This window comes from Cololabis saira, chromosome 4 (genome assembly GCF_033807715.1).
Source record: "Cololabis saira isolate AMF1-May2022 chromosome 4, fColSai1.1, whole genome shotgun sequence".
Taxonomy (NCBI): Eukaryota; Metazoa; Chordata; class Actinopteri; order Beloniformes; family Belonidae; genus Cololabis; species Cololabis saira.
The window spans coordinates 28,080,175-28,105,851 of NC_084590.1; the positions used below are offsets into that span (position 1 = coordinate 28,080,175).

At 41.8% G+C, this 25,677-nt stretch overlaps 1 protein-coding gene across 1 annotated transcript; it reads right to left on the bottom strand.

Moving 5' to 3' along the window:
* Positions 1-11,131: 11,131 nt before the first annotated feature.
* Positions 11,132-16,143, bottom strand: im:7138535 (uncharacterized protein LOC797998 homolog). Its single transcript, XM_061719330.1, has 8 exons — positions 16,035-16,143; positions 15,692-15,798; positions 14,191-14,316; positions 13,825-14,087; positions 13,663-13,743; positions 13,452-13,568; positions 11,668-11,814; positions 11,132-11,583 (listed from the first exon to the last, which is right to left on the bottom strand). The coding sequence occupies exons 1-8, from the start codon at positions 16,076-16,078 to the stop codon at positions 11,434-11,436; spliced, it is 1,035 nt and encodes a 344-aa protein (XP_061575314.1). The 5' UTR covers positions 16,079-16,143; the 3' UTR covers positions 11,132-11,433.
* Between the last annotated feature and the right edge of the window lie 9,534 nt (positions 16,144-25,677).

Sequence of the window (25,677 nt, forward strand, 5' to 3'; positions counted from 1 at the left end):
CAGTCTTACATAATTTTTATGTCGACGACTGTTTGAAATCAGTTGCCTCCGAACAAGAAGCAGTCAAATTACACCAAGACTTGAAGGCCATCTGTCAAACAGGAGGCTTCAGACTAACAAAATGGATGACCAACAACCAGGATGTGTTGTTGAACGTTCCAAAAGAAGACCGGGCAACAAAAGTCAAAGACCTCGACCTTGACCAGGACTCGCTCACCATTGAGAGAGCTTTGGGGGTACAGTGGTGCATCCAGTCAGATCGGTTCAAGTTCCACATGAACATCCAGCAGAAGCCTCTCACCAGAAGGGGAATCTTGTCAATGATGAGTTCAGTCTACGACCCACTGGGGATGATGTCTCCAGTCATACTGCATGCCAGAAACGTCCTGCAAGAAATGTGCAGAATGAGAACAGGATGGGACGATACTGTGCCAGACCATCTCGCACAACAATGGTCAACATGGATGAAAGAGCTTCATCAGCTCACTGATTTTGGAGTGGATCGGTGCTTCAAGCCACCAGAGTTTGGAGAAATAGTGGAGGCTCGGCTGCATCACTTTAGTGACACGAGCGAAATAGGCTATGGTACTGTCACTTACCTAGTCCAGAAGAACAGCAGCAACCAAATACACTGCTCATTCGTCTTGGGAAAGGCAAGGGTTGCCCCTCTCAAGCCCACAACCATCCCACGGTTGGAACTGACGGCGGCTACCTTAGCTGTGAAGGTGGACGTCATGCTGAAGAAAGAACTACAGCTGCCACTGTCAGATTCCATGTTCTAGACAGACAGCACTGCCGTACTTAAGTACATAGCAAACGAGAACATCAGATTCAAGACATTTGTGGCAAACAGGGTCACCACAATCCTACAAGCATCAAGAGTGCAGCAATGGAGCTACATCAACACTCCAGCTGATTATGCTTCCAGGGGGCAAAAGGTGAGCGTTTTCACACAAAACGAAGTGTGGATATCAGGGCCTGCCTTCCTCAGAAAGCCAGAACAGGAAGGGCCAGACAAGCTGGATCTTTCAGAGGAGCTTACAGCAGAAGATCCTGAGGTCAAGAAAGGCATGCTCATTAATGCTATAACAGTAGAAGAAAGCACTGAAGCTATGCAACAGCTAACAGAATCTTCATGGGTGAATCTCAAGAAGGCGGTGGCGTGGCTCACTCGAATCAAGGGAACCCTGATAAACCTCGAAGAAGAGAAAGGAAATTAATGGATTATACAAGTGAACAAAAAATTGTTAAGCTACAAGAAGAGTCTCAAGCAGACCTGACTGTGGATGATCTGCGACAAGCTGAGCTGGATATCATCCACCATTGTCAGCAAAGGAGGTTCCATGAGGAAATGTCTGCTCTTCAGAGAAAGGAACCTGTCAAGCAAAGTAGTCCAATCTACAGACTGAATCCGCAACTTCAAGAGGAAATCCTTTGCGTTGGAGGGAGTCTCAGTCGAGCATCTATGCCAGCCGAAGCCAAGTGTGGTGTAATGTCATTATGTGGGGACACTTTAAGAGTGACGTCATATTGAGGGGCGGGGATCTTTTTGAGCCGAAGGCTGCATGTATGTTGACACGCTGATCCTGCCTACAACGTATTGTGGATTAAACCTTATTGTTGCAAGCTCTAGTAGTTGTCCTTGCCTCAAAACAACTTAACTCGACATGGTGTCAGAAGTGGAGCTACTTTGAGCGACGGTGCGCGGCAGAAAAAAGTGACTTTCATCCACGAGGAAACAGACACACGCCGGCATGAGCGACAACGAGGAGGGTGCTCCTCCGCTAGCAGCAGCAGCAGCCCAGGCGGCGAATGCGGCACCGCCGATGGCGACGTTCAGCATAAAACCACCGGAACCTTTCAACTTTGCAAAGCCACACGAGTGGGAGAAGTGGATAAGGAGGTTTGAACGTTTTCGACAGGCGAGCAACCTGATTTCCTCCTCCGACGCGAACCAGGTGAACACACTGGTATACTGTATGGGGGACGAGGCTGACGACGTGCTACGGGGGCTGGACCTAACAGCCGAGCAGCGACAGCGGTATGCTCCGGTCAAAGACGGATTTGACAAGTTCTTCATCCCGAGGAAAAACGTCATATATGAACGGGCCAAATTCAACAAGAGGGTACAGCAGCCTTCAGAACCAGTGGACGCATTCATCACAACACTGTACGCACTAGCAGAGAACTGTGAGTATGGCGATCTACATGATGAGCTCATAAGAGACAGACTAGTGGTGGGGATCAAAGATTCATCTCTGTCAGAGAGGATGCAACTAGATGCACAACTCACACTAGCAAAAGCCATCACAATGGCCAGACAGTCTGAGGAAATTAAGAGACAGCAGACTGATCTGAGAGATTTAAGTGCCAGCAAGCCAGCCATGGATGCTATGCATTTCAAGAGGGGAAAACAAAACAAATTCAGAAATAAAGATCAGACACAGGGGCAGCACAAAACGTGGAGAACTGATAAACCTGTGCAAAACAAAGCTGAATGTAAAGCATGTGGAAAATGCGGAAAATCACCCTCGCACCCAGTGTCACAATGCCCAGCTAAGAGTGCAGACTGCCACAACTGTGGAAAACGTGGCCATTTTGGAAAAGTGTGCAGATCGAACAAAACTGTACATGAAGTTGCAGAAGATGTGAATGAACTGTTCTTAGGTGTATTATCCTCTGGTGAGGACCCGTGGATGGCTGACATCAGCATTAGGGGCAGCTCAGTGTTCTTTAAAATAGACACCGGAGCAGACGTCACAGCCATTTCTGAGCAGATGTACAATGGCATGCACAGAGAGGGGGTACTAGAAAAAGTCCTCAAACCACTCTATGGGCCAGGTGGTGCTAAATTGACTGTCCTGGGGTCGGCCACGGAAACGCTCTCTTACAAAGAGAGGAACATTACAGAGAGGGTCTTTGTAGTGAGAGGACTACAGGTGGCGCTGTTAAGTAGGGCAGCTTCAGTAGGCCTCAAGTTAGTGGCTAGAGTTGACACTATAACCCAGGAGACAGTAAGGCAGACTTATCCGAAACTGTGTGATGGACTTGGGCTGGTACAGAAGGCCTATACAATCAAACTCAAGCCCGACGCACAGCCATTCTCCCTCAAAGTGCCACGTCGAGTCCCATTACCGCTCATGGGCAAAGTGAAACAGGAGTTGGAACGGATGGAAAGTCTAGGGGTCATCAGCCGCATTGAGGAACCAACAGACTGGTGTTGTGGCATGGTGGTCGCCCCGAAAAAGAACAAGGAGGACGTTCGCATTTGTGTAGACTTGACACCACTGAACGTGTCAGTGTGTCGTGAAAAATATATCCTTCCCTCTGTAGAGCAGACGTTAGGCATGCTCACAGGAGCACAATTTTTCACAAAGCTGGATGCAAACATGGGTTTCTGGCAGATTCCCTTAGCCAAAGAATCCGCTCTCTGCACCACATTCATTACGCCATTCGGGCGTTACCACTTTAACCGCCTGCCTTTCGGCATCTCCTCTGCCCCGGAGCACTTTCAGAACATGATGGTGACTGAGGTCACTTCCGGTCTAGAAGGTGTAGTTTGCCACATGGATGACATTCTGGTCTGGGGGGCTACGAAGCAGCAGCATGATGCCAGGACACATGCTGTATTGGAGAGAGCAGTGAAAGCGGGGGTCACGCTGAACATGTCAAAATGTGAGTTTGGACAGAGAGAGGTCAAGTTCCTTGGCTACGTCATCTCAGCGGACGGCATGAAGCCGGACCCAGACAAAACCAGAGCCGTGCAGGACATGAAGGAGCCTACAAACATAAGCGAGCTCAGAAGTTTTCTGGGAATGGTGAACCAGTTAGGGAAATTTCTACCTAACCTGGCAGAGAAGGATAAAGCACTGAGAGATCTACTGTCTAAAAAGAATCAGTGGTACTGGGGTCATGAACAACAGAAGGCTTTTTGCGGCCTCAAAAAGGAGCTCTCCACTGCACCGGTCCTTCAGCTCTACGACCCTAACAAGCCACTGAAAATATCAGCAGACGCCTCGTCCTACGGGCTAGGCGCAGTGATGCTCCAGAAGGACAGAGAAGTGTGGTCACCAGTAGCGTATGCTTCAAGGTCCCTGACCGACACTGAACAGCGCTATGCGCAGCTGGAAAAGGAGGCACTGGCGCTGACATGGGCCTGCGAGAGATTTTGCGACTTCATTCTGGGCCTACACTTCGACCTCGAGACCGACCACAAACCGCTTGTGAGTCTACTGGGTGGGCAGGCTCTGGACGCGCTGCCACCTAGGATACAAAGGTTCAGGATGCGCTTAATGAGGTACTCCTACACAATCTCACACACGCCAGGAAAGAGCCTTGCAACTGCGGACACACTCTCTCGCGCTCCACTCAAAAATGGAGTGATGCGAGCAGAAAATGACTTGATGGAGGACACCAATATATATGTTGACTCAGTCCTGGACAACCTTCCTATGAGTGACAAGTACTTAACTGAGCTCCAAGAACAGCTGTGCGCTGACAGCGTCTGTGCCCAGGTCATGAAGTACTGTGTCGAGGGCTGGCCAGAGAGACACCAGGCATATGGCCCTGTCAAGCACTACTGGCACGAGAGAGCACATCTGAGTGTGCACAACGGACTGCTCCTGCGTGGAACGAGGTTAGTGATACCTGCCAGCATGAGAAATGATGTTCTCGACAAAATACATGAGGGGCACCAGGGGGTAGTTAAGTGCAGGGAAAGAGCAGGTCAGACGGTGTGGTGGCCTGGTCTGAGCTGTCAAATAACTGAACTAGTACTCAACTGCAGAGAGTGCATCAAAGAAAGGGTCAACCCCAGAGAACCCCTGCTGCCAACCACACTCCCGGACGGGCCCTGGCAGAAGTTAGGAGCAGATCTATTCACTCTGAAAGATAAAACATATCTGCTGGTGGTGGATTATTTTTCCAGATGGGTGGAAATAGCACAACTCAGCCCGACTAGATCCACTGATGTGATAGTCCATCTGAAATCAATGTTCTCAAGGAACGGGATACCGTATCATTTCATTTCAGACAATGGGCCTCAATTCTCGGGACACGAGATGAAACAGTTTGCAGCTGACTATGGATTTGTGCACGTAACCAGCAGCCCTAGGTACCCGCAAGCCAACGGCGAAGCAGAACGTGCAGTCCAAACAGTTAAAAACTTGCTGAAAAAGGCCAAAGATCCTTATCTGGCCCTACTGGCCTACAGGGCCACTCCCCTGAGTAACGGCTACAGCCCTGCCCAGTTGCTCATGGGTCGTCGTCTTCGTACCACCTTACCCATCCTTCCTGAGAGGTTGAAGCCAGCTCTACCAGACCTGCCAGCACTTCAGCACAAGGAGCGAGAGAAGCGACTGATGGATGCAAAGTGTTTCAATGAGAGGCACAGAGCAAGAGCTCTCACAACGTTGTCACCTGGAGACCAGGTTTGGATTACAGACGCTAGGGCACAAGGAACTGTGACTTCCGCTCACGACAGCCCGTGATCCTATCTAGTGAGTGGGCCGCAAGGAACACTGCGGAGGAACCGTCAACATCTAGTGCCTATGGCGGGGTCTCAGGATGTGACTCAACCTGTGCAGGAGGACATTCCTTCACGTGCGGACTCTGGACCTCTGTCTCCACCTAAACCATCTCAAAGCACACCTGGGAGTATGAGAACAAGGTCAGGCAGAGAAGTTAGAAAGCCACAGAGACTGGACTTGTAGAAGCAGAGAGAGAAAGAGAGGAAAAGAAAAATTAATCTGGATGAAAAAAAAAAAGACACTGATTTCGTTTGTTATTTTGGATGGTTCATTCAGGTGATTTCTGGTGGAGAACTGATACTGTGTTTTCTTTTTGAAAAGAAATGGTGATAAGAATATTGCTGTTTATTGTTGAGAAAAAAAAAAGGAATAACATATTTTGAATGAAGAAATTGGATTTTAGGGATCTAGAATGTGATTGAGTTCATAGTATGTTTATTCTGATGTTCAGGGTTTAACTGAAAAAAAAAAGTGATTTGAAAAGAGATTACAGCCTTGGGTATTTTCAAGCCTTAGTAAGGGGGATGTGGTGTAATGTCATTATGTGGGGACACTTTAAGAGTGACGTCATATTGAGGGGCGGGGATCTTTTTGAGCCGAAGGCTGCATGTATGTTGACACGCTGATCCTGCCTACAATGTATTGTGGATTAAACCTTATTGTTGCAAGCTCTAGTAGTTGTCCTTGCCTCAAAATAACTTAACTCGACACCAAGCACCCGATGCTCCTGCCTAAAAACCATCGCGTGGCTGAACTGATTCTCCAGGAAGCACATGAGCGGCTGGGACACAGTGGACGCAGTCATGTATTGTCTCATGTACGTCAAAAATACTGGATTATCGATGCTCCCTCATTAATCAGAAAAATGCTGTCTCGCTGTACAACCTGTCGAAGACAACATGGTGCATCAGGCACACAAATGATGGCGGATTTACCAAGAAACAGAGTCCTGCCGGACGAACCACCTTTCCCCAGAGCTGGAGTGGATCTGTTTGGGCCATTCAATGTAAAGCGTGGAAGATCATCTGTAAAAAGGTATGGTATTATATTTACCTGCTTGCAAGTCGTGCGGTCCATATTGAAATGGCAACGTCGCTGGAAACAGACTCCTTTATACATGCTCTGCGTCGCTTCATTGCTAGGAGAGGTCAAGTGAAAGAAATGCGATCCGATAACGGGAACATCTTCATCGGAGCTGACCGCGAGCTCAGAAAGGCTTTAAAGGAGTGGAATACTGAACAAATTGAGCACAGCTTGTTCCAACGTGACATCAAATGGATGTTCAATCCACCATCCGGCTCACACCACGGAGGGGTGTGGGAGAGAATCATTCGCTCCATTAGAAAAATCACGATCGCTACGCTAAGAGAACAAAGCTTGGATGAAGGTCTTCAAACGTTCTTCTGTGAATGTGAGGCCATCCTGCACAGTAGGCCTATTACCACACCTTCAAATGATATGAATGATCTGGAAGTTCTCACCCCACAACACTTGTTGCTGCTCAAGACTCAACCCAACTTACCACCGGGACTCTTCCAGAAAGAGGATACCTACGCCCGCAAAAGATGGAGGCAAGTCCAGTATATGAGCGATTTATTCTGGAAGCGCTGGACCAAGGAGTATCTGCCTCAACTCCAAAAAAGACAGAAATGGAACCATCCATCACGGAACTTCATCCCAGGAGATGTAGTCTTGATCGTTGATGAGTCAGCACCTAGGGGATCCTGGTTGATGGGAAGGATCGTCAAGACTATGGAGGATGAGAATGGACTGGTCCGCAAGGTTCGAGTCAAGACAAAGACTAATGAACTGGAGAGGCCGATAACAAAGCTCTGCTTACTTCAAGAAGCAGCATGAGAAGGACTATTACTTACCTGAGTGTTACTCAGAAGAAAGACATTCTAAGAATAGAATTGATAGATTGATAGATTTCTTAGAAGTTCTACTTATAAGTTGTAATTGTTTCTACCCTAGAAAGCAATTAGGGGCCGGGTATGTAGAGGCCAAAGAACAGTTCATAGTTTGTAACTGTTAACATGATTAAAAATGTGTTGCATAAGTTCATGATATATAATTTCATATACATTATACGTGTTAAAAAGATACATTATTTGATTTAGGATTACATAGAGTACCGTAGTTAAAATGTTAAAAGTATACAAGGATTCATGTGTTTATGTATGTGATTTGGAATTTATTGATAAAAGGTGTAGGCTACTTGCCCCTACTGTCGCTTTAAGAGCAGAGCAGAAGGAGCAGATGCAGTTGAGGCTTGTTAGGATAGAGCCACACAGTTTTGTTACCGTAGTGCTTTTTCTTTTTGGAAAACTTGGGGATATGATTACTCCTGTAACTAGATACCTTGGAAATTAAGGAACTATTCTAAAATCTAAAATCTAATTTTGTTTTATCTTTTTACATCATAGTCCTGTGGATGTTTTTTCCATGCTGTGAAAGCACACGAGTCAAGTCTACTCTGGTTTTAAGCTTCAGTTCTCACAGGGCTGGTTACATTTCCAAATGTTTGGTATTGGTGCTGGTACTTTCACTTCGATACCGGTTCCTGAACTGTAATTTTTTCTATACCAATTTTATGAAATTAATTGTTAAGTAAAACTTTTCATAACACATTACCATACTAATGTTGAAATTTATTTTTCAGCGTTGGAAATGTGACAGAGAGTTTCAAACAAATAAAAAAAATGTAAGTGCAAAAGAACATTATCAAACTGAAACATTAAAAAATGTTTTTAATCAAAAAGAACTTTTGCAAACAAGTAACATCAGTATTGTTTAGTGAGCGCTGCATACTAAGCAGCTTTAAATCCCATAGATCTTTTTTAGGAAAGATCTGGTGACAGACAAACCCGTTCCTGGCTGATGGTGTCCCCAGCAGTATAAAATGTATGCTCTGACGATGTGGATGATACAGGACACACAGATACCTGGTTGCCGAGTGTGATAACATTGCCAGAGTGTCCCTCATAGTCCACCAACAGGTTACTGGGCTGACAGAGGTTCAGGTAGATGGCAGAGCTCTGTACTGCCGTATCTTTCCCATAATACATCAGTCGTCCCAATAGTTGACCACAATTTAACAAACTACCATCTGTTTGTTATTAAGAAATTAGTTTTTTATTCAGCTAAATAGCAATACACTGAATTTCCACAACAATATAATCTTCAGTTAATAATAATAATAATAATAATAATAATAATAACACTTTCTTGAGCCATCGTACGAGCAGTAGGAGTAGCAGCTACTTAGCTATTTTGTGACCAAAATGATGAGCATGAAGACAGGATGAGGTCCACGGCAGCAGAGGGAGAGAGACGAGGGCGTGGCGGGACAGAAACAGGGAGAACGACGGGAATGAAGGAAAAGGCCATGTGGGAAGCCCGGCTCACGTGTAACCATCAACACTACAAACAGAGAACCTGAACGCAGCAGTTTTCAAGCCAGCGGGACAGAATTCCATTTACTCTCCTGTTAATATTGATAATACGTGTCACTAGTTTGAAAACCTGGCTGGGCCTTTTTTGGGAAAGGTTGTCTCTAAAAATAAAACATGGTTTAGGTCCACAAAACTGTGTGTGACCTTCCTGCTTTGGGTGTTTTTTCCAGTTTTGAGACTGTGCAAGTTTTCTAAGTTCACCTGTTTTAGTTGAGAGTAATGTGTGTAATTTTAGTTGATATTGCTACTGTTTCAACATATAATGGCGTGGCCCAGTAGCTCCAAAGCAGGAACGTCACACTTTCTTCACGAAAGTGGCGCTCACTCCACCGCTTCACCTGGACATCAACAAAGTGGGGGGGCTGCGTGTAGTCATCGTGTCATAATTAACCCGTCATATCTTCAAAACTAAAGCAGCACAAATGATTTTTTTTTTTTTTGCAAAAACCAGCACTAACGCAGCACAAACAAACGAGACCATTTTGGGCAAAGTCGGGGGCTGTAGACGTTGGTGTAGAGTCTAGACACTTGTCACTCAAACATGTCTGCCTCTGGGCTGACCAAAGGGGAAGTTTGTGTCGAAATGATTCAATCAAAAAAAAAACTTCAAAACGTTTTTCACTTCAATCAAAAAAAAAATCACTTCAAAAGGAAAAAAATATTTTCGATCCAAAAAAAGTGTTCAAATGCAATTTTTTGGGTCTCAAATATTTTTTTGCATTCAAACACTTTTTTTTCTTTGATTGAAACAGTTTTTTTATTGAAGTGATTTTTTTTTATTAAAAATATTTTTTTTTCCTTTTGAAGCAACTTCTTTTTTGATTAAATGATAAAGACACAAATGTCCTACCCATAATATGGCCCAAACACAAAAAAACACTACTTCAATCAAAAAAGTTGCTTCAGAAAAAAAACATTTCACTTCTATCAAAGAAAACATTTCCAATCAAAGAAAAACAGTGTTCAAATGCATTTTTTTGAGTCTCAAATATTTTTTTGCATTCAATTTAGTTTTTAAATATTGTATTGTATTTTTCTTAGTCTAATCTCATTTTTATTGAATTGAATTTTTTTTAATGAAAATATATTTTTTGATTGAAGCAATCTTTTTTTTGATTGAATAATTAAGAAACAAATCTACCTCCATAGTGAGGCAGACAATACTCTGCCGCACTGAAGGGGGTGTACGTGAGCCAACGGGTACAAACACTTCAATCTTATAAAAAAGAGATTAGACTAAGAAAAATACAATAGAATAATTAAAAACTAAATTTTGGCCTCAAATAAAATATTCTTTGTGTTTCTTTTCATGCTTTTTGTTGAGCAATCTGTATTAAATTGATTAAAGTATCAGAATTAAACATTTTAAAAACAACTGAATATTTCACTAAAGGTCAAAATTTAAATCTGTGGTTTTGTACATCAGTCTATACTCTCATTTATGTTGTAGGAATTATAGAATTGCAACGGCCAACACATGGACGTTTTTTTCTTACCTTTACGTATCTGTAATATGAACCGTGTGTGCGCACGTGCATGTGTGTGCCTGTGTGTTATTTTGTGAAAAATGCTGATGAGATCTGAAATAACCAGTAGCAAATTGAATAAGCTACCCTTTTTGGTTTATATATTTGTAAATCTGACACTAAAGGAGTCAGTGCCTCACCAACCATGAACCTCACTACACGTCACTGGTAGAGACAGATGCCAGACTGGAGGGTCCGAATATGTATTACTTGTGATCACGCCACAAAACAACTCTTGACTGAAAAATATGCATCATATAACACATCCATTAACCCACCCCTGTATGGATGTTTCTGGCAACATGCTATCGATCAATTTGAAAAATTCTAAATACCGTCTGGAGAGAATATGTTCATAACTCAAAATAACTATTTTAAGATTATCTATTTGTCTTTGCAGTAATGCAAAAGTATTGAGAGCTTTTATTAGTGAGAACTAATACATGGGACGAGTTTCAACTGTTTTCTAAACAAGATTAAGATGATTGCTTGAATCTATCGGGTTTTCTTTTTGTAATAAAAACTAAATATTACACGATTATTTAAAATGTGACTGCAAGGTTCCTTGAAACATAACCTTTGGAGTTCACCAAAACTGTCCAAAAATGACAATAAATCGGTTTCATCGGTTTATTTGTTAACAAATCTGTCAATAAATGAGAAAGCCCACACATTCCAAAACAATTCATCTGTTCTCTGCTTTTCAAATAAAAATAATTTTGATAGCAATTACGAGCTATATAGAAATGTACACAGTCGTGTGTGTAAACAATATGAATGTGTTGATACAACTTATCAACAGACTCATAGCAATGAAATTATATGATGTGCAGTATTCCACAATTAATTTAGTTCCAACCAATAATTTAAATAAAGAAAATTTATGAATTGTGAAATGTAAATAGTAATATCAAAACAAGGAAGTTACTCCTTTTTCCCCTTCTTCTTATGCCGATGATGTTGTCCACCTCCTTTTCCCCTGTTTCCTTGTGATCTTTGTTTTTCCCATCTTGGCATAGGTGGCTCAATCTCCCCAGGACGTCCTCCTCTGTCCGGGACGCTGCCCATCAATGTCTATGGAGAGCAAATGCAATTAAAATAAGAAGAAACAAAAAGATAAGACCTAATGGAGGTACACAGATATATCTGGGGTTGTACCTTGTAAACTGAGGTACTTGTACCAGCTTTGATTGGCTCGATGAAGGACTGATCTTCTCTGGCAGCCAGCAGAAGAGGCAGAGAAACATGGGAGGATCCCGTAAGGGATGCAAGAGGAGGCACTGAGGCAAGTGCTGAACTGCGCTCCTGCAAAAATAAAATACTTTCTGAGCAACTATGTTTTATCTTATTATGTCTGGGGGTAAATTTTGGGTCTAGTTGTTCCCTTGGAGAAAAGGACCATAGCAAATGCATGAAGTTGTTCTGACAGACCCCATTTGGTTGTTTGGTTTCCCCTTCATTTATCACATCTGTGTACAGGGGATGAATTATTTTCATGCAATGGGTGTACTGCTGTTTTTCTTACCAGTTTTAATGCTCTACAGTAAAACTAAGGCTCTGTTGTATTTAAGTTTTTGTTAAAAAGCAACTTTAAAAGTCAAGTATTTTGATGGATACAGTCCTGTAGATAGGGATGTTCTTAAGAGGTTCTTGCGTTTAAACCTTTGCACCATTCAGGATAATGTTCAGAATGGTGCAAAGGTCTATTTAGCTGTCCTAAGAGGAATATTAACCACATTTCACTTTCCACCCTGAAGGAACTGATGAAATCTTTAGGATAGAAGGGGAAACATTCTCATAAACAAATGAAAAAGAGGTGGAGTTGACTTGTTTGAAACATTGAAGAGTAACCATGACCTGGATGACTAATGGCCCTTTTCCACTAGTACCTACTCAGCGCGCTTCTACCCGCAACGCCCCCGTTTTGCGCTTTTCCACTACGGGCCGGGGCGGGTGGAGCCGTGCCAAGCAGATACTTTTTCTGTACCGAGGCTGTCGAGGTTCTGAGCGTGCTGAGTCGGCCCTGTATCTGACGTCATCACACTACACGCCACCGATTGGTCGGGGGGCGGGGCCGTCAGACGTTTGAATCAGGAAGCGGGAGTCAGCGCGAGAGTGCCTGGCGGCGATTTTATTATACAGCGCAAAACGTCTGTTTGGTGATCCAACTCTGAGGTGCAGATGTTCATAAACCTGGTGGCTGACGAGAGAATTAAAAAAAAGGGATGTAGCCGGGCAATAAGGAACGACCAAATCCACAGGCGCTCTGTTTTACTCTCAGCCGCTCCAGCTGATTTTTTCATCTGCGCCGACACAAACAAAGGGGTTGCGCAATCGAGTACGTCACAGCAGCTTCACCCCAACCCGCCCACTTCTCACCTGGGTGTGGAAAAACAAACGAGGACAAAGCGGGTCGAGGCGGTACGATGCGTGACGAGCCGTACCGAGGCGAGTCGGGCTGAGTAGGTACTTTTCCCAAATTTTTGTTTAACACGTGACACAACTTCCAAATGATGATTGGGGAGTTCTCTGAATTTCTTAAGGCTGAACAAGAACTATGTATACCAAGATACCCATTTGTTGTAGTGCAACAACCATGGATATTTGATTGTTGTCTCAGATGGTACCAATACAATCTAAAATAATCTGTACATGTATCTGACAAGACACACATTCAGAGGTTAATAGAAAATTCCAATATTCACTGTTACCAGCTCTTTCACACTTCAAGTTACATAATCTCTGATATAAAAGTGAAACAGCAGCTTAGTAGATAAAAAAAGCATTATATGTTATGCAAGAAATGTAAGAAAAAACAATACTCAAAGTAAGTTTTATTGGCTGCACAGCTATGTACACACAAACAAGAAACAATTAGTTAAATATCACTAAAAAACAAATGATTATCTTTAGTTCCAATGATATGCCTGTACACGCCTTACCTTTTGTTTTTCTCCCCATGCAAATGACTCAAGCGTCACCTGAAAACGTTTGACCATCATTTGTCGCCGACACTGATAGTCCCCTGAGAGAATTTCACTGATCTTTTTCAGCTGCATCTGAGAAACCCAAAGGGAGAAACACATTATAAAAAGTTCCTTGTTAGAGTTATATGTGATGTATGATGAAGAGAAAACAGCCATGCAAACATACCCACTGTTCTGAGCTGAGACTTCTGTTAAGAAGAGGGTTTAGCATGTCTCCATCCGGTAGACGAGCAAGCCTTAACTTCACCTGCATTAAAACAACGTTTTTTAGGTCTCCGTTTGTGGAAATTATTTATGGCCATCTCTTTTGAGCTTTTTAAATGCTTACCTCACTCAGCACATCGTCAAATTCAGAGGAGGCCTCCAAACTGAGCGCATGCAGAAGTAATATCTGCTCTGCCTGTATCTCTGCCTCCCTTCTATTTGCGTCTGAGACATCATTTTCATTTTCCTGATGAAACTCAGTGACTGCATGGCTGTTATCATCCACTCGCTGCTCTTTCTCAGACTCCCCTTCTGCTGAATTTTCTTCAGGATGCAGTTCCTTATGCTTGATTACTCGAACCGCTTGTAACTCTGACACAAGAAACTCTGCAGGATTGAGCAATACACTTAGAATAATGCATAGTGAGTGTGCAAATACAAAATAATCTCTTATTACAACAACAGCTTCCACAAAACTCTTGTTTCTCACCAGTCACACAGTTGAGGGTGGATGGTCCCAGAACATCAGAGGTCAGCACAGCAAGGGGGGAGAACATGTTTGATAACAAATTTCTGAGCTCTTTCACCAGCAATACATCACCTGCCCTTTTTGAGTCTAAGGCAAAAAGAGGAAAAAGACAATGATATAAAACACAATTAATTTCAAATGAATTCAAGGAACTTTAGAAAAATTAATTCAGTGACACTAACTATAAGAACCTCTAAGTACCAAATGAATGCGATATAAACTGGTTTCTTTTTCTGTGATTATACCGTATACTGTAGTCCATAGTAACCTGCTGGCTATGGTCCATGAGAGACACTTTTATATATTTTTATCACTGCAGATGTGTTGTTTTTGTTGGACATTTTATCTAAATCAAGTAGGAAGATAACATTTTTGTTTAATATTGTCACAAACAAATATTCAGTCTGTTATGACTGAAACGGAAAAAAGAGGTGCTACCATAATATACTATGGAGCAAATCCATGGGTTCAAATAAAAAAATTTAAAAAAATTCAAATTCAACTCTGTGACCAGGTAAACTTAGTCAGAACTGAAGCGTTTTTGTTTTAATTGTGCCAGCATTTGAATTCTGAACTAATTAAAGCCTCAAGATGTTGGACTGTCAACCCGTATACAACACCAGTCCAACTGAGGGCCTGATTTACTAAAGTTTGCGTGCGTAAAAACGTGTGCAAACTTGACAGCACCCGCAAACCAATGTGCAAGCTGATCTACTAACAGCGTGCAAAGAGGACTGCGCCTCTCAAATGAGCAAAATAGCACACGCTGTTCATTTACCGGTAGTACTTTTGCCCTGATGAATAATCAATATGGGGCGTACCCGCCAGAAAGCGCTAAATACTGGGAGTCAAATTTAATTTTGCGCTTGCGACTATCCTGCTTTCCATCCAGACTCTCTATGGCGCAAACCGTAAGACGCGCAACACCTCATTTAAATACTGCTGTTTGCACCTGTTATCAATTGCGCAAGCATTCTTAGTTGATCACCCGCAAAACACACAACAACAGCACGTGCAAACCTTTTCAGTGCACACGCAATTTAGTACTCTTTATTTAGGATCTTAGTAAATCAGGCCCTGAGAAGAGATGCAAGCATGAGAAACTATTTTTATGTAATTGAGAATCTTAATTTGGTTATATTTCTAAGATGGTATAGCTTTAGACATCACTCATTAAAAAAATAAACAATATATTTATGTACATACATACACATTATTTATATATATATATATATATATATATATATATATATATATAAATAAAACAAGACTCTTGTCTAAATTGTATACATTGTCAGACAAATGGCAAAGTTTATTGCTGATACTGGTGATGGAGTGGACAAACCACATATTATTTGCATATGGTGGACGCTGCACACCAGCCACGGCTTTATGCCAATGAGACAGTTTAATAGCAGTGTCATCCTCAACTAAGTGCATGACAGAGATGTTTCTGCCTCACCCTGTAGCTCTGGACAGAGAGTCCTGAGCTCTGCAGACAGCCAGGTGAGCAGCGGGCAGGGCAGCTCGTCACACTCGCACCTGCCGAGGCAGGAGCCGCCCGGATACCTGAGACAGGAAGTCCAAAAGTTCAGAAAATGGTTCCACGTTACACCAACGCAGAAACTACGGCGTAGGAACCTTGAAATTAATGCTTATGGAAAATGTCAGCAATAATTATTACTTCCTATACTGTGTAAACTAGTAATTCTTATTGACTTCTTGATTCTTATTGGCTTTGACAGCAAATACAGAACAGACAAGCCAAGTCGCTACGCAGGGAAAAATAAAATAGTCTTACTTACCCCAGAGCTTTTATAGCTGCAATTGTCCCCCCACTTCTCTCCATTATCACTGTAAAAGTCAGCGATATACTTGCATAGGTTTACATCCTATGGTTACTGCAGCAGGTCCTCTACTCTTCTTCTTCTTCTTCTTTGGGGTTTAACGGCAGCTTGCATCCAGTTAGTTGCATTGCTGCCATCTTCTGGATCTTTCAGGAACTCATATTCTCCTCATCAGACCAGTATTATTTAAAAATTTAAACAAACTCCGCCTCCCTCTTCCACTTGATCCCCCTTCCAAAATACTTCTAACTGTAACTTCTTTCACACCCACTTCTTGCAGCTCTGCCACTAGCTCAGCTCTTTCCCTGTGGTATCTCCTGCAGCAAATAAGCACATGTTGTACTGTCTCAGGTGCTTGACACTCGGAGCATAGTCCATTTTGATGTTTTCCCATGACGTGCAGCGTGCTATTAAGAGCAGTATGCCCAATCCTTAACCTGGAGAAAATGACCTCTTCCTTTCTCCTCCCTCTTCCTCCGGTGTTCACTGAATCTGTCACTTTCCCCATTACTGAAAACAAATGCCTTCCTTTATTTCCTTCCTCCCACTCCTTCTGCCACTCCACGATGATTTGTTTCCACACTATGCTCTTCCCTTCACCCTTAGACAGGCTTAAGTTGGCATCCACCCTCTCCTTTTCCACTGCTCTCTTAGCCAACACGTCTGCTTCTTCATTGCCCCGAATGCCTGAGTGTGCTGGAACCCACATCAGCACCACTTCAACACCCCTCCTTCTCACCATCTGGTTTGCCATCAGTATCTCATATACCAGGTCGTTCCGCCCCTTGGACATCCCCATCCCAACACTCTTCACCGCAGACACGGAGTCACAACAAATCAGCACTCCACAGTTCATCAGCTGTTCTGCCCATCTCACTGCCATTAAAATTGCATACAACTCAACAGTATGTACATTTAAAAAATCAGAAGTTCTCACATAAGAGTCAACATTCTGCCTGAGCACGGTAAAGGCTGCACCCGTAGTACCTATCTCTTGGTTTTTAGACCCATCTGTGAAAACCAATACATGACTATTGTACCTCTCGGCTACATGACAGTGAAACTCACTGACCAATTCTGCTCCCTTATTCTGTTCTCTCATTTCCAGTAGTCTCAGGTCAGTCATTGGGACCTGAAGCTCCCATACAGGTACCACAGGCCACAACACCACAGGACAGAACTCTTTATCATGAATTAAAACTTCCCGAGCCACCCTCTCCCCCGTCCATCCAAAACTAGACCCCCCCCTCATTCCTCTCTCCCATGTTGCCTGCATAGCCACTCTGACCGGATGATCTTCCCTTTGACCCATCAGGTTCACCCAGTAATTAGCCTGAAGTTGTTTTCTCCGCAGGTACAAAGGCATTTCCCCCATCTCAACTTGCAAGGAGCACACCGGAGATGATTTTATTGCTCCTGTGCATATCCTCAGCGCTTTAGCTTGGATTACATCCAGCCCAGCCAGCACAGACTTGGAGGCAGACCCATACACCAAGCTTCCATACTCCATCCTTGATCTTATCAGGTACACATAGATCTGTCTTAGTGATGCTTTATCTGCTCCCCACTCTAATCCAGCTAAGCACCTCATCATATTCAGCACTTTTTTGCACTTGTCTATGACTTTGCGTGTATGGTCCCTCCATGTGAGCCTCGTGTCAAAAAACACACCCAGAAATTTAAAGCTCTTAACCCTCTCCAAGCTATTACCATACAGCAACAGCTTCACATTCTCATCAATTTTCTTTCTAGTGAAGAACATAGCTTTTGTTTTCTCCACAGAGAATCTGAAGCCCCACTTCCTTCCCCACTCCTCCACTTGTGCCACAGCTTCCTGCATTTTCCTCACTATAAATGTCACATTCTTTCCCCTCTTCCATAAACTCCCATCGTCGGCAAATAACGCCCTGCCAATCCCCGGCTGGACATTCAGAAAAACGTCATTTATCATTATGTTAAATAGCAGCGGGCTTATCACGCTCCCCTGGGGGGTCCCATTCTCCACCACACATCTTCTAGATATGTCCCGGCCTATTTTAACTTGGATACTTCTATTGTTCAGAAAGTTCATTATCCAGTTAAACATACTTCCTCCCACTCCTAGCATGTGTAGTTTAATTAAGAGACCCTCCACCCATAACATATCATACGCTTTTTCCACATCCAGAAAAACTGCCACCACCGTTTCCTTTCCCATTTGAGCTTTCCTTATTTCATCCTCTAAGCATATTATTGAGTCCGTCGTACTTCTCCCTTTCCTAAAACCACTCTGACAATTAACCATCAGTCCTCTCTCTTCTATAAAATGCATCAACCTTCCATTAACCAACCTTTCCATTAGTTTTCCCATATGCGATGTTAGAGCTATTGGTCTGTAGTTTCCTGGCTTGCTTGCATCCTTCCCCGGTTTCCTAATGGGAATAATAACTGCCTCCTTCCACCCTAAGGGAATTACTCCTTCTTCCCAGACTTTATTATACAGCCTCAAAAGTTTCTCCAATCCTTCGTCACTTAAGTGTCTCAACATAACATAGCAGACACTGTCTTTCCCTGGGGCTGAATTCCTACAATTAGCCAGTGCACTCTTTAGCTCCCTCATTGTAAATGATACATTATATTTATCATTTATCCTTCCTTTCTTCTGGATTGCTTCTGCATGTGCCCTTTTGGTTTCTTCTCTACTTCTTTTCTCCTCTTCTGATAAATTATCGAAACTGTGTATTCTACTCAGCGTGTTCACCATCATTTCTGCCTTCTCCTCATTTGATATGGCCACCTGTTCCCCATCTGACAGGATTGGGTAACTCCATTCTCTTCTATTTCCTTCCATTTTCCTTATCATTCCCCATACTTCAGTTATAGTGGTTGTATTCCCTATGGAGCTGCAGTAGTCCCTCCAGTATGTTCTTTTTGCTTGCCTTATAGTTCTTCTAGCTACTGCTTGCAGCTTCTTGTACTCAACCAATTGTTGAAAGTTATGGGTCCTCTTTAGTATCCTAAAGGCTCTATTTCTGTTTTTGACTACCTTTTTACATTTGTCATTCCACCATGGAACCGCCTTCCTCTTATTTTTTCCTGAACTTTTAGGTATTGCAACCTCTGCAGCCATGCATATACTCTGTCGTACTTTCACTTCATATTCATCAATATCATTTCCTTCTTGGATTTCCCTGAGATGCTCATCACTCAGTCTCCTAAATATTTCCCAATTTGCTTTCTTAAAAATCCATCCTCCACAACCATTCTCCATTTGCAAAACCACCTCAATACCCATTTTACACATAACAGGATAGTGATCACTCCCTATAGTCCCTCTTCCATATACCTCCCATTCACACCTTGGCGCCAATCTACTGGACACCAATGTAAGATCTAACACAGACTCTTTTCCAGTTCTTACATCTATCCTCGTCTTTCTCCCATCATTCACACACACTAAATTCCTATCATTCAGCATCTCTTCCATTACCTGCCCATTATTATCTGTCTTCTCTCCTCCCCATAATGTGCTGTGTGCATTAAAATCCCCGCACCATATAACATTGTCTGCATCTTGGCCTTCTACTTTCTCCAGGTCATCTAATCTCAGCTCTTTACACGGATTATAATAATTTATTACCACCACCTTCTTTCTGTCTGCCCATATTTCCACTACTATATACTCTTGTCCCTCCCCTGTACCCACCACTCTATATGGCACTCCCCTCTTTACAAAAGTAGCACACCCCCCTCCATTCCCCTGATCTCTATCTCGTCTAACACAAATGTAGTTTAACAAAACAAAATCCAAATGAGGTTTTAGCCATGTTTCCTGGATACAAATTACATCAGGTTTCACCCTTCTGCTATCAATAAACTGTTTAAAATCTTGGCCATTCACTAACAGGCTTCTTGCATTCCACTGTAGTAACAGCATGATCAGGAGGAACATCCTGCACTACATCCTTCCTGGCTGGGTAGTGCCCCTGCACTTAACCCATCCCGTATCATCTCCCACTTTAATCCCACCATATCCAAGTGCTGGATTGCTGCTTTTGCAATAATTTGGATCCTTTCCGTCTTAGACTTAACCTCTGTTGTAGCATTGATTACCCCTGCAATAAAGATTACGAGATCCCTCTTCTTTCTCCATGCCTTCTCCTCCTTCTCTCTGAATGTTTTTTGTCTCTGATTCCACACATTTCCAGACACTACTTCCCCACGGCCATTTCCTCCTTTATCCATCACTGTTACTTCCATCCTTTTAACTGCTTCTGCATGTGAGACTTTCTCCTTCACTTTAATATTCTGCACCTCAGCCTCCTTCCTCATTACTTCACAGCCCCAATACGCTGCACTATGGGCTCCCCCACAATTACAGCATCTTGGCCTTACTCCCTCTCCACACTCCCCATAATCATGGTTTCCTCCACATTTTGCACACCGTTTGTCCCCTCAGGTCCTCTACTCAAAGTTTAAGCGTGTTTATATTTTACTCCTTCTTCTTCTTCTTCTTCTCGGTTTTATTGGCGGATCGCAAACAACTTGCATACCGCCACCTACTGTACAAGAGTGTGTAACATCATTTCATTTAGCTTATTTTAAATTATATTTATCAGCCTAGTGTCTTTTAACCAGGGGTGGAGAGTAACAAATTACATTTACTCACGTTACTGTAATTGAGTACTTTTTATGAGTAATTTCTAATTTTCTAAGTAGTTTTTGAAATATGTAATTTTTACTTTTACTCGAGTACATTATGACCCAAGTATTTTACTTTGCTACATTTGAACCCCCTCACGTTACTGAGTACAAAATTTATGGTGAAAATCTTGTGGGCATTTTATTTTGGTTTAATGTGAATAGAAGGATCCTGCAGGCGTTGGGCACTTTATTTTGTGTTTGAATACTTTGATTCTGGTTTTAGTGTTGTCGGTTGGACAATATAACTGAAAATAGTTTGCACTTTACAGTACAGGTTGTGACTGTCCTTTTTGTCCTGTTATGTGGAAGTAAGAGCTTTTCCAAGTGTGGATGTTAAATTAATTAAAAAATACTTTAATATGCCTCGAAGTTGATTAAAACAACTTGTGCTGGATTTCATTTGTGACTCATCCTTTTTTTTGCATTAAATAACTGAAAGTAACTTTTACTCAAATTACATTTTAAATGAAGTACTTTTGTACTTTTACTCGAGTAAATTTTTAGATGAGTACTTTTACTTTTACTTTGAGTAGGATTTAAGCAAAGTAAAGATACTTTTACTCAATTACAATTTTTCAGTACTTTTTCCACCTCTGTTAATTAGTGCCTTTCTGGTGATTTCACCCCCCTCTCCCTCTGTTCCCAGTATTCCCCTCAAATTCCACTCACGTCCTGCCTCTCTGACTTTTTCCTGTAGCCGTTCTCTTTCTATTTCATATCTGTTACAATACATTAGAATATGTTCACTGTTTTCTTTTACTCCACAGTTCTCACACTTATCACTGTCCCTTTTTCCCATAACATACAAAGTGCCATTTAATCCTGTGTGGTCCAGTCTGAGTCTTGTTATGACTATTTCCTCCCTTCTGTTCCTTTCAGTATAATTCTTTGTTATGATAGACTTTTGTATTTTGTGATATCCCTGTCCTTTCTGATCTTCCTCCCACCTTTTCTGCCATATTTCCATTCCTTTCTTCTTTATTACTGCTTTACCTTCTCCTTTTCCTAGTGGAACTGGTATTGTTATTTCCTTTTGCAATGCCATTTTTGCTAATTTATCAGCATCCTCATTCCCTGTTACTCCCTCATGTGCTGGTACCCAACAGAACTGTACATCTATGCCACATCTGTGTATTCTTAGTAAACTATAACAAATATCTATGAGTAAGTCTTCTCTGCAAGTTGTTGTTGATTGTACTGTATTTCCAATACAGGATCTGTGCATACCACCACCTTATCAGGACTGACCTCTTCCACCCACTGTAACCCAATATAGACTGCCACCATTTCTGCTGTATATACTGATAGCTGATTAGATACTCTTTTGGAGATATTTACATCAAACTCAGGGATATACACACCTATTCCCACATAATCCTTTTGATTTTTTGACCCATCTGTGTATATTTTCAGGTAGTTGTAATAACTATTATTTCTCAAGTATACACTCGCTTTGACTCCTCCATTCTTTTTTCTGTTCCAGTATGTTCATGTCTATCTTTGCTTCTGGGAAGAGCCAAGGATATATATTACTCATCGGTGTGTACTTAGTAAATTCTAATGTCTCCACTCCATATATTCTCAGTCTTTCATCCCTTAACCCCCCAAACCCATGTCTCTGGAATTTAGGATATTCCCAACAGTCCTTTATTGTCATTGTTGCAAGGTTTATATTTTACTCCTCCACCTTTGGCAGAGTTTAAAGGCAGAGTGCATACCGCCACCTGCTGGTCGGAGTTCGCTGCTGCATCGACATTTGCAAATATGGCGAACAGCAAATAGAAAGATGTTATAATTTTCGTTTTAATGCTTGCCAAAAGTTTTTAAAAGCGGTATGGTGTCCAATTTCACACAATATACACGGCCACAACTTTAATAAGTAAAATGAAAACACCTTTATTAAAATAAATGATTCATGTAATTGGAATTTCTATTGTTAGTAAACTTGGAGGGTTAAGCTTGATTTATGTTTCAAAGAAGAAAACTATGTGGTGTAAAGTAGTGTCCAAAAAACTTAAATAACAAATCAAACCAGCCTTGTAAATAATAATAGTTAATGATAAAGCTCTTAACAGTTTGTCCATAAGGGGTCACTAGAGCTCCATAATCACCTGATGCACAGGATTAAGTATTTCTATTGTATGCCACATAATAGTTTAAAACTGCTTTGTTTCAGATAGGTTCAATGTTGTTTCGCTGCTTTAAATGACCTTTGGAAGAGGTCTTTTCTGACTATTACCGTCTTGACAGTTATTCAACGTAACTGATCAGCTCTGAAAATATCCATGTGTGTTTTATTCTGCAACTGTCAGTGCTATTTGTTGTCTCACGATGCAGCTAATGTGTAAAGAGGTACAGGGTGGTAGAGTGCATCTGTTGTCAGGAATTGCTAACAACACCTCTTACTGGCGGTTTTATGTTTGTTAGACCTGCTTGAGTAACTGAGTATCCAGTTTCTCTCTCTCTCTCCATACCTCGGACAGTAATCCTTGAACACGTAGGCACCATCGTCATCAGAGGGAACTGTACTCTAGTCTGACTCAGCAGAAAGTGTTATCTTTGCCCTAGTGTAATAAAAGTGACCTAAAGTTAGATTTTACAACTCCCTTCTCTCAAAACTGACTATACACACACACACACACACACACACACACACACACACACACACACACACACACACACACACACACACACGTGTTTTATTAGCTTTGCTTGAATGTATTGTTGAGCACCGTAGGACGCCACAGCAGGTGGTCTGTGAGACACTTCGTCACACTTACGGCACATCAGCAGCAGCCTATAAACCGAGCAGGAACAATGAAGACAATGGCAGGCAGGCGTGCTAAGCCCTGACGTACAGTGTTTCTGTTCGCTTGGTCTCTGCTGCCATATGTACAGAAGCTGCAGCCTCCTTGACTACAAAGCCTTGCCATGCGTCAAGATGCTTTGTCTTTTATTCCCCAGACACTGCCCGCAGCTCCATGGAACTGTGTGGAGGCTGAACTTTGACCTCTGGAGAGTGTCTAGACAAAGTAGGCAGACACTCCTCCTCTCTGGCTGTCAAAAAACCTCACACAGTAAACCTGTTGCAACGGACGCAAACTCATTCATCGTTATAGTGCAACATCAATTGATATTGAACCATTGAAAAATTTAGAGTTGCTCAGGAGGAAGTGAAAAATTGTATTAAAATGAAGTAAAATATACGTTTTAATTTCAGTACCAATACAAAACTACAAATCTAGTATTGAAAAATGCTATAGAAATCTATTTAGTCTTTAATGAGTCATGATGCAGAATAAAACGTTGTGTTCTGCTGTTTACTATTGTGGAAGATAAAATGGACATGCAGACAATAAATATCATATGAACAACAGTAAGATGACTACATGGAAAAAGGGAGATCCCTCTGTTACAATGCATAAACAATACAAACTGACACAGGAGGGCAAGTCTGCAGCTTGCCCTCCTGTTGATTGTTGTCCTTTCCGCTGTCAATCAACATGTCACACACTGATTAGGTCATAATAATCAGCACTGGCCCCCTGGCATGCAGCTCAATCTCCCAATAAACATCAGAATAGCATCAAGTTAATTCCACTTCAACACAACCAGCAAAAAAATAAAATGATTGTCCCATTAGCACAAGGCCAAATGAGAAGTTTAGTTTAGATAGTTACAACCACTTTATGGGATTACGTAAGTCCTTATAGTCCCATATACATTTAAGTAAAGTATCAAGTACCATCCATTATCTATACTGACCAATTGAGGGACATGGGGATCTGCTGCAGCCTATCCCAGCTTTCTCTGCTGGTGTTGTTAGAGAATGTTGATGATGTTAAGTGTTTATAATTGTCATGCCTCAGCATGAATTCTTTTTAACTTAAAATTATCCATCATGAGCTATTTTACTATGCATTATAAAGATATATATAAATATATATAAAGATATACAAGGCTTATAATAATCTGTTACCACACTGTATCCAGAAGCTGTTTCAGCAAAGACAAAGTGGATATGAACTGAGAGGAAGCTGTATGTTCACAAAAACAAAGAACAGAACAGATGTCAAACATAGATGTGTTTCAGTTTATGGGGTTAATCTGTGGAATGTTTTAGAAATGGAAATTAAAGAATGCAGTACATACCAAATATTTAAAAAAAATATTGAAGAACAAGATGCTCATTAAGAATGATCATATTGTATGAGTGTTTATAAGTGTCTGAACTTAAATAGATAAATTGTTTATGCAGTATACTGAATGTTTTCAATGTAGAAAAAGTATATGAAATGTTTTTCTTTTAATTGATTTACTGCTCTGTATCGGTATATGTAGGAGTTGACAGAAATTAATTATAATTGGTAGCCGTAATAACATACGCTTCAGCCTACACCTTTTCGGTCTTGTTTTGTTTATATATTTTGGTCTAATGCAATATTAGCATTAACTTTATGTTTATTTGTTGTTTTCTTTTCTTTCATTTCTTTTGTATGACCGAGGGCTAAAGATAGCGCATTACACATTTTCAGTTCCAAAAAAGAGGAAAAGAGTACGTAAATAATGACGTATATAGACTTTACAGGAATCCTCCATAGCAATGTCGAAATGAATCATTTAGTTGCTCAACATAAAATCCCTAGTAATTTTTATTATAGCTTTTTAATATTATTGGTGGCGTTTAAAGGCCTTATTTGTAGGCTCTGCGTCGATTTAACGCAGAGCCATAATCAAGGGGCGTATTTTCCCCTGACGGCGCGGTGATGAGCCTGATGGAGACAGGTGTGGGAGGCAACGGTTGCTCAGGTGACTGAAACCAGCAACTCCCCTGGAGACAAACCTGCATGTTGGTGACAGCAGCCTCACACGCAGCACGGCTCACGGCGGGACCTGCACTCAGGTGAATGGATATCTG

Excerpts from the sequence above, each read along its gene's own strand:
- im:7138535 (XM_061719330.1), bottom strand. The coding sequence starts at position 16,078 with ATGGAGAGAAGTGGGGGGACAATTGCAGCTATAAAAGCTCTGGG. Across the intron at positions 13,744-13,824 it reads TTGACGATGTGCTGAGTGAG|GTGAAGTTAAGGCTTGCTCG; the intron begins GTAAGCATTTAA and ends GTTTTAATGCAG. Across the intron at positions 13,569-13,662 it reads GTCTCAGCTCAGAACAGTGG|ATGCAGCTGAAAAAGATCAG; the intron begins GTATGTTTGCAT and ends TGGGTTTCTCAG.